This window comes from Ovis aries, chromosome 22 (genome assembly GCF_016772045.2).
Source record: "Ovis aries strain OAR_USU_Benz2616 breed Rambouillet chromosome 22, ARS-UI_Ramb_v3.0, whole genome shotgun sequence".
NCBI lineage: Eukaryota > Metazoa > Chordata > Mammalia > Artiodactyla > Bovidae > Ovis > Ovis aries.
In genome coordinates, this window is record NC_056075.1 from 1,749,358 (window position 1) to 1,761,991 (window position 12,634).

General features: G+C 38.6%; 1 protein-coding gene across 1 annotated transcript; it reads left to right on the forward strand.

The window, feature by feature from the left end:
* Positions 1 to 1,619: 1,619 nt before the first annotated feature.
* LOC121817661 (small ubiquitin-related modifier 1-like) lies at positions 1,620 to 10,235 on the forward strand. Its single transcript, XM_042239075.1, has 3 exons — positions 1,620 to 1,788; positions 1,861 to 1,924; positions 10,160 to 10,235. The coding sequence occupies exons 1-3, from the start codon at positions 1,620 to 1,622 to the stop codon at positions 10,233 to 10,235; spliced, it is 309 nt and encodes a 102-aa protein (XP_042095009.1).
* Positions 10,236 to 12,634: the final 2,399 nt, after the last annotated feature.

Below are 12,634 nucleotides of genomic sequence, written 5' to 3' on the forward strand. Positions count from 1 at the left end.
TGGTTTGATCTGTTATTTTAGTGTTATATAGGCATAGGTTGAATTACCAGTCAATTTAAGGCAGTTGTGTCCAATAACTAGTCATTTCAATGAAATAAATAAATAAATAAATAAATAAATAAATTGAACTTTCATTTGGTGATGAGGAGTATGAAAGCTCTCCAACTAAATGTAACTTTAAGATTGTATGTTGTCATTTCATAGCTAGTGAAAGCTTGTGGGCCTCAATTACTGAAAAATACCCAGATGGAGCAAATTTTTTTCATTTTGAGGAAAACCTCTTTCTTGTTAGCTCTGAATTAGCTGCCTATCCCCTGTTTTTTCATTAAATTTCACTAAGATCTTTTTCTGTAAAGGTATCTAGTAATACATTTGTATTATATCCCAGGAAAGCATTGACCAAAATCATTTCTTGCCCATGACATTTGGTATTCCTTTGGTTGTCCATCCAGTTAATCAATCTTCAAAACATATCTTTTGAGAAACAGCCTTGTGTGATTACCCAGTTTTTACCATGATCATCTAGTTCCTCACAAATTACTATTAATATATTTCAACACAGTAAAAATAAAAATAACATGAATGGACAAGGTCTTCATCCAAGGCAAATCAATGTATGTTTAGGGAATCCAAGTTTTGAATAATACACTTCTGTAGGATACATAACTGGAGAGAAAACACTCTTAGATCTATTTCATCACTGATTTATATTCTACTATAACCAAGTAGGACCCCATGGGGCCTTCAGGGTTGGGGAGGCCCTTTCCCCCATACCCTCTGCTTAACTCCTCTCTGAAATACTTAGGTAACAGCAATTTAATGCACATTCCTGGGTTGTTCTGCAGAGGTGAAAACCACAACCAAGTGGAAGAAATTGATTACTTGATGATCATGAACAAACAGCCCCCAGACCTACATAGCATGGTCAAGGAATGATAAAGTTAACCCTTGTAACATCGCTCTGTTACCTCATCATCAACCAATCAGAGAATTGTGCAGGAAGTGATCCCATAAAAAATGTTTTTTGGAGGGCAGGAGCCATTATCTCCTTGCATGGCCCTACAGTAAATATTTCTCTGCCCCAAACTCTGACATTTTGGTTTGTTTGACCTGTGTGTCAGACACACAAACTTGCACTAAAACTAGCATTCACAAGTTATCTAAAATAAGTTGATAAGCCAACTTATATTTCCCAAATCAAAGTTTTTCAATATAGGCCTCTATAGAGAGTGAAATTATTTCTCAAGGCAAATGTCATAAATATTGCAGTGGAGCAAAATACCCTCTTGAAGATTAGCTCAGGGTTGAGTTTTGGTAACGTGTAGTTTTTTTTGTTTTTTTTTGTTTGTTTGTTTGTTTTAATCACATTGAATTGTCTTATTTTTTATACTCAAAAAGAACAAGATTCAAGATTTCTGCTATTTGCATTGGAAAAAGAATATCACTCACATGCTCACTGACTGGCACAGGAATCACAAATTGCCAATTCGCGAAACTGGCTTCAAGACATAGAGGAAGTCCTTCCAGCCTTGGTGTTGCGCTATGGGGAAAATAGATTTATAAACTCTGGAGTGAGTTTCTGCCTACCCGAGGCTGCTGCTGTGCGGAGACCCCAGGCCATGTCTGACCAGGAAGCAAAACCTTCAAATGAGGACTTGGGGGATAAGAAGGAAGGAGAATATAGTAAACCCAAAGTCATCAGACAGGATAGCAGTGAGAGTCACGTCAAAGTGAAAATGATGATACATCTCAAGAAACTCAAAGAATCAGGCTGCCAAAGACAGGGAGTTCCCATGAATTCACTCAGGTTTCTCCTTGAAGGTTAGAAAATTGTTGATAATCACACTCTCAAAGAACTTTGAATGGAAGAAAAAGACATGATTAAAATTTATCCGAAACAAACAGGGGTCATTCAATGGTTTAGGTATTCTTTTATTGTTTCTTTCCTTTCCCTTAATCCTCTTTTATTGTTAAAAATAGCTTTCTTGTAATGTGGTATTCAAAACATAATTGAAAACCAGCACCCCAACTCTTTAAAATATCTGGCATCTTGAATTCTAGAGCCCATTATTCATCATTGTTTGTTTTTATTGTGCTGATTTTGATGATCAAACCTCAGCCTGCTTCATATCACTCTGTCCTTTTAAAAATTACATGTATGCATAGAGAGGCCACCTTTTCCAGGACTATGCATTTGCAGGCTTGTGATAAATAAGGTTGACTAATGTGAGTATTTCTAATGACTCTCCAGCTGGCCCTGAAGTTCTAGCATGTAATTGCTTCACTCCTGGGCTATAACTTTCAGTGGGTGATGGAAGTTTTTCAGAAAACTGAACTGTGGAAAATGACCTTTCCTTAACCTGAAGCTACTTTTAAAATCTGAGGGTCCAGACCACAAAAAGAGGAATTTCAAGTTGGAATCAAAGTGACAGAGGTATTAAGAATAATGACTAACACCAGAGATAGTTTCACTGAAGAGAAAGCATTTTAAGATAAAAGAAAAAATCTTGCAGAAGATCCCAAAAGATCTAGTTTTCATTAGCGGTTAACGTTATTTACGCAGAAGAATATACAGCAGAACAGTGCTCTTTTGACTGTATTTGTACTTTCTGGCCTGGGATATGGGTTTTAAATGGACATTGCCTGTATCAGCTTCATTAAAATAACATATTTGTTTTAAAAAAAATACTGTCTTTAAAAATTTAATCAGTCTCAACTCTGTGTTTGTCAGTAGAACATAATAAATAAACGTCTAAAATTATCACAGGGTTAGCAGTCTTTGGCTAATGATGTAGTATGCATGGGATTATACATATTATATATACTTGTATTTTAATTTAAAGTCAAATTTTTACATGATTCAAGGAAAAAAGAACAGATTTCTTCTAGATTTAAGTGACTATGTGGTTGTAATTAAATAAGATAATGTGCGGTTACATCATAACGAATGGATGAGTTTGATTTGCTTTAAACCTTCACAGTCAGACTCCTCTGCTAATCAAAGGTGCTCTAAATTAGCTAACTGAAATGCTACATTTGATTTTTTTTTTAATGTTGAGGTATTTGAATACCACCTCTATGGTTTTGCCTGATAAATGTGAATAGTCTTCATCTGCTTTACCAATACAGTCATTTACCTATTTTGAAAATAAAAATGCCATTGGAGTGCCCTGGATACCATATAAATGCCTTGCTTATCATAACTTAACCAGATAATTGAATCAATTGTTTATCTTTTTGAGCTGCAGTAATCAGGCCAACAGGCAAGTTGGAAAGGAGAAATTACTAACTTTTGACTGGAAACTAGAAAAGTTGATAATAAATACTGAATATATCTTTTTCTGTTTAGTCTCCATTAAACCATAACACAAATATGTTCTGAGAATTAACTTGTGATTTTTTAAGTGAAATAGGGTGCTTTTTTCTCGCCCTATTGTTAATTACATTGTTTGTAAATTGAGGTTCTATGTGTCAAAATTCTATAGATGCAATTTGTTCAAAATTGATAGCCCTCTCAAAATATTTTTAAAATTATTACTCACTCCCAATTATTACTCATTCCCATTCAGGTATTTCTTATAAATTTTCATATTTCAGGTTTCCTTGAAATTTTTGAATGTTTTGGATAAATTTGGGATAAATTAGCCCTGTTTGTGTTAAAACAATTGAAGCAGAGTAGCAGCTGCCATATTTAGATGTGGGATGATTTCAATCTTCAAATTTTCTATGTGTGTGTGTATGTGTGTGTATGCTCAGTCATGTTCAGCCCTTTGTGACCCCATGGACTGTAGCCAAACAGACTCCTCTGTCCACAGAATTTCCAGGTAAGAACAATGGAGTGGGTTTCCATTTCCTACTCCAGGGGATCTTCCCAAACCAGGGATCAAACCTGCATCTCCTGAAATGGCAAGCAGGTTCTTTATCCTTGAGCTACGTGGGAAACCAAAGTGTTCAATAATCTCTTCCATTTCCCTTTCCGCTGTCCTTGAACTGAGAGTAAGAGATTTCCATTTATTTTATTTTTATTTTTTCTGCAGCCAAAGAGAAACAAATAAGGAGAAAACAACAACAAAACTATTTGTGGACATGATATTTAACTCCTTTGAACAAATGTAAATACAAGGACAATTGTTCAGTTCATAGTGAAGTCTTCCTTCCTGAGGGTGGGCAGAGAGTGAGGTCAGGAGAGCATCAAAGAAGTCCTTACCCCATCTTCAGTGTGAGTGGCTAAATATCTGTTTTACATTTGAGCCAGTTACGTCCTTATGGCTTTTGTGAATGCCTCTGATGTTGTCTTTGGAGTTTTTTGAAGCTAAGCTCACAGTCTCATTACAATTAAAGCAGAAGTGAATCCATTGTTTATTTTTGGCTTGAATTTTGTTCAACTATTTTTATTTTGAAAAAAATTACGGTACAATTTAAGAGTATAGGTCTTGGGATCAAATTGACTAGATTTAGTAGGCTAGATTTGTGAGTAGTTACTTCAGTTGACACTGAAAATAATGCTTAGTCTTTCTAGATCTTAGCTTCCTTCTTTATAAAATAACACTGTATGCAAAAGGGTTATAGTGAATAATACGACACATAAACTAGAGGAGAAATACAACACACACAGTACATAATGTGCCACAGAGTAAGATTTCAGTCAAATCTAAAGGTTCTTCACTCTCCAAATCCCACAACCAAATCAATTTGCTAAATTATACAATGTTATATGAATCATAAAATAATAAAGCTTTAATATTAATTACAACTAAAATGGTACATATTGGTCTACTTACTGATCACTTACTGTATGCTAGCAATATTTTGTGCATTATTTTATTAAATCCTCACAGTAACACTATGCATTAGTCAAGGTTCCCAGAGAAATGGAACAAATAGGATCTATAAATACAGAAAATGAAAGAGATTTAAATAAACAGAAATATTTGCTTGAAAGAATTGGCTTCCAAGATTATAGAGGTTAGGCAAGTCCAAAATCTACACAGTAAACAGGTAGGCTTGAGACTCAGGAAATAATTACAGTTGGGTCCAAAGACAGTCTTATGGAAAAAAAAAAATCCCTCTTCTTACTGGAAGGTCAGTCTATTTCTATTAAATTTTTCAACTGATTCACTGAGGCGCATCTAAATTATGGAGTGAAATTTGTTTTGTACAAAGTTCGCTGACTTAAATGTTAATTTCACCTAAAATATACTGTCACAGTAAAACCTAAAATAATGTTATATCAAATATCTAGATACTATAGCCTAGCAAAGTTTACACATATAGCTGATTATTACATACTATGAAATATCTTGTTTCAATATTTCAGTATTAAAGTAGGTAAATTAAGGCTCAGAAAGTTTGTTGTCAATTTGGAAGACTGATAGAAAAATGTTGAATCTATGACTTCAGCCTGGATCTGTTTTTTTGGGAGCCCACATTATTAACCGCTTCATATCATGTATTATATGATCAATAATCATTTTATGATATATGATTTATTATATGATATAATGCAACATAAATTTGGTATAGTATGAATCCCTTTATTAAGGCAACACCTATTTCTTCACAGAAGTTAAACTCGTAATGTAAAGAATACCCTCTCATATTGTTAATTCAGTTACGCCCTCATTACCCTCTTCTCTTCTTCTTCCTTTACCCTCCTTCTCTTCTTTTATCTCCTTCTCCTATTTTTCTTCTTCTTTACTCTTTTTTCTTCTTAGAAAGAAAACATTAGCTTGCATTTAATATTAAAAATAATCTCCAACTCCGGAGTCTACCCAAACTCATGTCCATTGAGTTGGTGATACCATCCAACCATCTCATCCTCTGTTGTCTCCTTCTCCTCCCACCTCAATCTTTCCCATATCAGGGTCTTTTCAAAAGCGTCAGCTCTTTGCATCAGGTGGTCAAAGTATTGAGTTTCAGCTTCAACATCAGTCCTTCCAATGAACACCCTTTAATACCACTTATTAAATATTTGCTACTGCGTGGATCACAATAAACTGGAAAATTCCAAAAGAGATGGGAATACTAGACCACCTGACCTGCCTGTTCAGAAATGCACGTCAGGAAGCAACCGTTAGAATTGGACATGGAACAAGAGGCTGGTTCCAAATAGGAAAAGGAGTACATCAAGGTTGTATATTGTCACCTTGCTTATTTAACTTATATGCAGTGTATATCATAAGAAATGCTGGGCCAGAGAAAGAACAATCTGGAATCAAAATTTCTGGAAGAAATATCAATAACCTCAGATATATGGATGACATCACCTTTATGGCAGAAAGTGAAGAGGAACTAAAAAGCCTCTTGATGAAAGTGAAAGAGGAGAGTGAAAAAGTTGGCTTAAAGCTCAACATTCAGAAAACAAAGATCATGGCATCTGGTCCCATCACTTAATGGGAAATAGATGGGGAAACAGTGGAAACAGTGCCTGACTGTATTTTGGGGGGCTCCAAAATCACTGTAGATGGTGACTGCACCTATGAAGTTAAAAGACACTTAGTCCTTGGAAGGAAAGTTAGACCAACCTAGACAGCATATTAGAAAGTAGGGACATTACTTTGCCAACAAAGGTCTGTCTAGTCAAGGCAATGGTTTTTCCACTAGTCATGTATGGATGTGAGAGTCGGACTATAAAAAAAGCTGAGCACTGAAGAATTGATGTTTTTGAACTATGGTGTTGGAGAAGACTCTTGAGAGTCCCTTGGACGGCAGGGAGATACAACCAGTCTTGGGTGTTCTTTGGAAGGACTGATGTTGAAGCTGAAACTCAATACTTTGACCACCTGATGCAAAGAGCTGACGCTTTTGAAAAGACCCTGATGTGGGAAAGATTGAGGGCGGGAGGAGAAGGGGAAAACAGAGGATAAGATGGTTGGATGGCATCACCAACTCAATGGACATGAGTTTGGGTAGACTCCAGGAGGTGGTTATGGACAGGGAGGGCTGGCATCCTGTGGTCCATGAGGCCTCAAAGAGCCAGACACGACTGAGCAACTGAACTGAACTAAACTGATAGCCCAAATAATAGAGGTAAATAAAGAGGATCATCACCATTTAACTCCCACAAAAACCTATTATATAAGTAGAGTTATCTTAATTTTAAAAGGCAGAGACTAAAAATCAGAGAGGTTAAGCAAACTCTTCATATTCACACAGCTTTCAAATGATGAGACACAGTTTGAATCCGTGTTTTGCTGGGTTCAGTGCCAATGATTTTCCACATATATATACCTAATTATTGAGGAGAAAAGTAGACCAAAAAGTAAGTGGAGAAGAAAGACAAAGAACATCAGAGGATATAGGAAAGAAGGAGAAAAAACAGTAGAAATTTTCTACCAAGTAACACACACACACACACACACACACACACACACACACACAAAATAGGGGTAGGGAAGTTAGAAAAGTCTCATTTGTGATCAGGTTGTTTTGGCTAGATAATTCCTTCAGTTCTTTGTTTTGCATAGAAGCAAATTCTTAATATTTCTGAATCATTTCTCAAATTTCAGTGAAATTATAAAAGATGTTAAATTTGTACCGTCTTTCTTTCTTTTCAACCCTACAGTGGATTGCTACCTGGAACAGTTCTGAAGGAGACCTCTTTAGCGAAAAAGAAAGGGGCTGTGAAAGGGATAAATTCAATCTAATAGATGTCAGAATATAGGAGTAGAATCATATCCAACCTAGTAAAAATCAATTACCTCTATTCTTTAGGATGCTTCAGGATCAGTTTGATTCAGAGGACAGTGCCAGAATCTGCTTTTTGAAAATAGTAACGGGCATGCTGAAAAGTCAGACATAGACAATTCAATTCACATGATAGTATACATGTTAATGTCATTCTCAAAATCATCCCACCTCTGTGTCTCTTTCCCTGTCTTGCACAGGGTCATTATCTTCCTAAATTCCATATATATGTGTTAGTATACTGTATAATCGGCTCAGTTTCATCCATCTCATCAGAACTGATTCAAATGAATTCTTTTAACGGCTGAGTAATACTCCATTGCGTATATGTACACAGCTTTCTTATCCATTCATCTGCTGATGGACATCTAGGTTGTTTCCATGTCCTGGCTATTATGCGCTAGTGGGATTGCTGGGTCATGAGGTAATACAATTTTTAAGGAATCTCACACTGTTTTCCATAGTGGCTGTACTAGTTTGCATTCCCACCAACAGTGTAGGGTCAGCATTTATTGCTTGCAGATTTTTAACATGAAGTGTGTTTCTACATAATTTTTATGTTGTCTACATCAGTGGCTTTTAAAATTATTTCAAAGCAGAAAGTCTTATACTGAAGATAAGACTATAACACATAAAAGTAGTTGTTCCTACTTCCCTGGCTTCCCTGCATGACCTCTGAGTCATTCACTAAAGATCTCTGGGATTTTGCATAATTTTGGGGGGAAAAACTACCATGTTTGTTCACACCATCACAGAAGCTATGGATGATTGGGTGATTAATGGTTTAAGGGTCAGAAATCCCACATAACACACTTGACTATGAACCTGAGCTTTCAAACTCTAAACCAGAGGGAGAACATTGAGACTTCCAGGTTTCAAAGTGTTAGGTAGTTAGAATAGGCAAAAAGAGTCCAGAATGGCACTGGTTAAAAGAGAAGGAGGAAAGCCCGCAAAAATAGAACAAAGGAAGGTCCCAGGACTGGAGGGAGGACTTCAGGAAGAACAAACAGCATGCCTGCCTAGCCCAAATTACATAGGGCAGGCCCATGGGAAGGAGGAAAAACTTAGAAAAGAGGAGCTAAAGGATGAGGAGTCTCTCTCTCTTGCTCTCTTTTTCTCTTCCGACTCCTCGCCCCTATTTTTTGGGTCAGCATGCTCTCAAGCATTGAGGATATATTTTCCTTTATTTTCTAAATAAACTGAGCTGGAACATGGAGTTGTAACACCATCTGAGACATGTGACGCACCTAGGGCTTTAATGTCTGTTGCTTCAAATGTTTGTTGTGATGAGACAGAACCAAGGAAATTACACACTTCCTTGACATCTGTGGGGGCATGCCTCCAATTTAACCTGGCTGAAACAACCTTGTTGTGGCCCCTGCAAGAAGGAGGCCAAGCACAGGAGGAGCCCAATTTGGCAAAAGCTCCTGCAGGAGGAGATGAACAGGAAGAAAACCCAGTGCAGGGAAAGTGACAAGAAGCCCAGCATGCTGGAAATTGAAACAGCAAAAAACAAACTCAGCAGAAAGCTCATGCAGCTCAGTCTCAGATTCCAGAAGACCTCCAGTTAAGGTAGGAGGTCCTTGCTCTAATGGCTGAACAGACATATGCCTAACAAAATCTTAATTCCATTACAATCTCTTGTCTCTTGTTTCCTTGAACCCTCCATGAACAGGTGAGTGGCAGTGGGTGCAATTAAGGGACTCTGACAGGGCCTACTCCTCATTGTGTCCCAAAGGCTCCACTATCTGTTGGGCCCCAGTAGCTGTGACCTGAGCTGGTGGGGATTCTTCTGTCCTTAAACTTCTTTGTGCCAGGGATCAGATCAATGAAAACTGTGAGGGCAGGTCAGGTATTTAGCAGATTCTCCAGGTTATGAAGGGAATTCCTTGTCACGCTTTTCCTTTTTTTTTTTTTTTACTTTACAATATTGTATTGGTTTTGCCATACATTGACATGACTCCACCATGGGTCTACATGTGTTCCCCACCCTGAATTCCTCTCCCACCCCCCAACTCCCATTGCTTTTTCCTCCTGTGCTCCAGTAACTCTCTCCTGGGATTTGAGGCTGGCCAAAACCCATGATGCATGGCTTCAGGACCTAATGAAGCTCAGGCTCTGATGTCTCATTGCAAAAATTCAGTTAGAGACACAGCAATAGGTAAGAAGTGGATCTGTTAGGATTAAGAGAGAAGCACACTCCACAGGGTGTGGACCATTGCAGAGGACATGTGATGTGGCCATGGAATGTAATGTGGCTAGGTTTTGTGAGCTGGGTGAATTCTTATGCTAATGAGTGGAATGATCATCTCAACCATTAGGTAACCACCCACTCCTCCATCTCTTGACAGTGCCTTGGAACTGCCCTGCCACCTGGTGTGTAATTTAGCTTGCAGATTGGGGATTAAGGTTTAGTTAAATGTGGTTTGTCATCTTGGACCCATTTGATTTTAATTGATTTATGTTATCCAAGGTCAGTGGCGTCAGCCGAGCGGAGCTACCCCGCGTCCGAGATGAATGGTGGCCGGGAGGAGACATCTCGTACCTGAGACCAATGGTGGTGACCCTGAGGAGCCACCCCAAGCCCGAGGCCAAGGGCGGCAGCTGGGAGGAGCATCCTGAGAAGCTGCTGGCTGTGGCTGTGCAGGTAGGAGGCCTAGAGGAGCTATCCCACATTGAGGGTCAGGAACGAGTAAGAAAATACCCTCATCAAAGGTAAGCAGCAGTGGTTGTGCTTTGCTGGAGCAGCCGTGAAGAGATACTCCACGCCCAAGGTAAGAGAAATCCAAGTAAGATGGTAGGTGTTGCAAGAGGGCATCAGAGGGCAGACACACTGAACCATACTTGCAGAAAACTAGTCAATCTATTCATACTAGGACTGCAGCCTTGCCTAATTCAATGAAGCAAAGTCATGCCTGCGGGGCAACCCAAGACGGGTGGGTCATGGTGGAGAGATCTGACAGAGCATGGTCCACTGGAAAAGGGAATGGCAAGCCACTTCAGTATTCCTGCCTTGAGAACCCCATGAACAGTATGAACAGGCAAAATGATAGGATACCAAAAGAGGAACTCCCCAGGTCATTAGGTGCTCAATATGCTACTGGAGATCAGTCAAGAAATAACTCCAGAAACAATGAAGGGACGGAGCCAAAGCAAAAACAATACCCAGTTGTGGATGTGACTGGTGATAGAAGCAAGGTCCGATGCTGTAAAGAGCAATATAGCATAAGATCCTGGAATGTCAGGTCCATGAATTAGGGCAAATCGGAAGTAGTCAAACAAGAGATGGCAAGGGTAAACGTCGACATTCTAGGAATCAGTGAATTAAATGGACTGGAATGGGTGAATTGAACTCAGATGACCATTACATCTACTACTGCGGCAGAAATCCCATAGAAGAAACGGAGTAGCCATCATAGTCAACAAGAGTCCAAAATGCAGTACTTGGATGCAATTGAAAAATGACAGAATGATCTCTGTTCGTCTCCAAGGCAAACCATTCAATACCACAGTTATCCAAGTCTATTCCCCAGCCAGCAATGCTGAAGAAGCTGAAGTTGAACGGTTTTATGAAGACCTACAAGACATTTTAGAGCTAACACCTAAAAAAAAGATGTCCTTTTCTTTTAGGGGACTGGAATGCAAAAGTAGGAAGTCAAGAATCACCTGGAATAACAGGCAAAATTGTCCTTGGAATGCAGAATGAAGCAGGGCAAAGACTAATAGAGTTTTGCCAAGAAAATGCACTGATCATAGCAAACAACCTCTTGCAACAACACAAGAGAAGACTCTACACATGGACATCACCAGATAGTCAACACCGAAATCAGATTGATTCTATTCTATGCAGCCAAAGATGGAGAAGCTCTATACAGTCAACAAAAACAAGACCAGGAGCTGACTGTGGCTCCGATCATGAACTCCTTATTACCAAATTCAGACTTAAACTGAAGAAAGTAGGGAAAACATCTAGACCATTCAGGTATGATCTAAATCAAATCCCTTATGTTTATACAGTGGAAATGAGAAATGGATTGAAAGGTCTAGATCTGATTGATAGAGTGCCTGATGAACTATGGAATGAGGTTCGTGACATTGTACAGGAGACAGGGATCAAGATCATCCCCATGGAAAAGAAATGCAAAAAAGGAAACTGGCTGTCTTGGGAGGCCTTACAAATAGCTGTGAAAAGAAGAGAGGCTAAAAACAAAGGAGAAAAGGAAAGATATAAGCATCTGGATGCAGAGTTCCAAAGAAGAGCAAGGAGAGATAAGAAAGACTTCTTCAGCAATCAATGCAAAGAAATAGAAGAAAACAACAGAATGGGAAAGACTAAAGATCTCCTGAAGAAAATTAGAGTTACCAAGGGGACATTTCATGCAAAGATGGGCTGAATAAAGGACAGAAATGGTATGGACCTAAGAGAAGCAGAAGATATTAAGAAGAGGTGGCAAGAATACACAAAGAACTGTACAAAAAGATCTTCACGACCCAGATAATCATGATGATGTGATCACTAATCTAGAGCCAGACATCTTGGAAAGTAAAGTCAGGTGGGCCTTGGAAAGCATCACTATGAACAAAGCTACCGGAGCTGATGGAATTCCAGTTGAGCTGTTTCAAATCCTGAAAGATGATGCTGTGAAAGTGCTGCACTCCATATGCCAGCAAATTTGGAAAACTCAGCAGTGTCCACAGGACTGGAAAAGGTCAGTTTTCATTCCGATCCCAAAGAAAGGCAATGCCAAAAATTGCCCAAACTACCGGACAATCGCACTCATCTCACATGCTAGTAAAGTAATGCTCAAAATTCTTCAAGCCAGATTTCAGCAATTTGTGAACCGTGAACTTCCTGGTATTCAAGCTGGTTTTAGAAAAGGCAGAGGAACCACAGATCAAATTGCCAACATCGACTGGATCATGGAAAAAGCAAGAGAGTTCCAGAAAA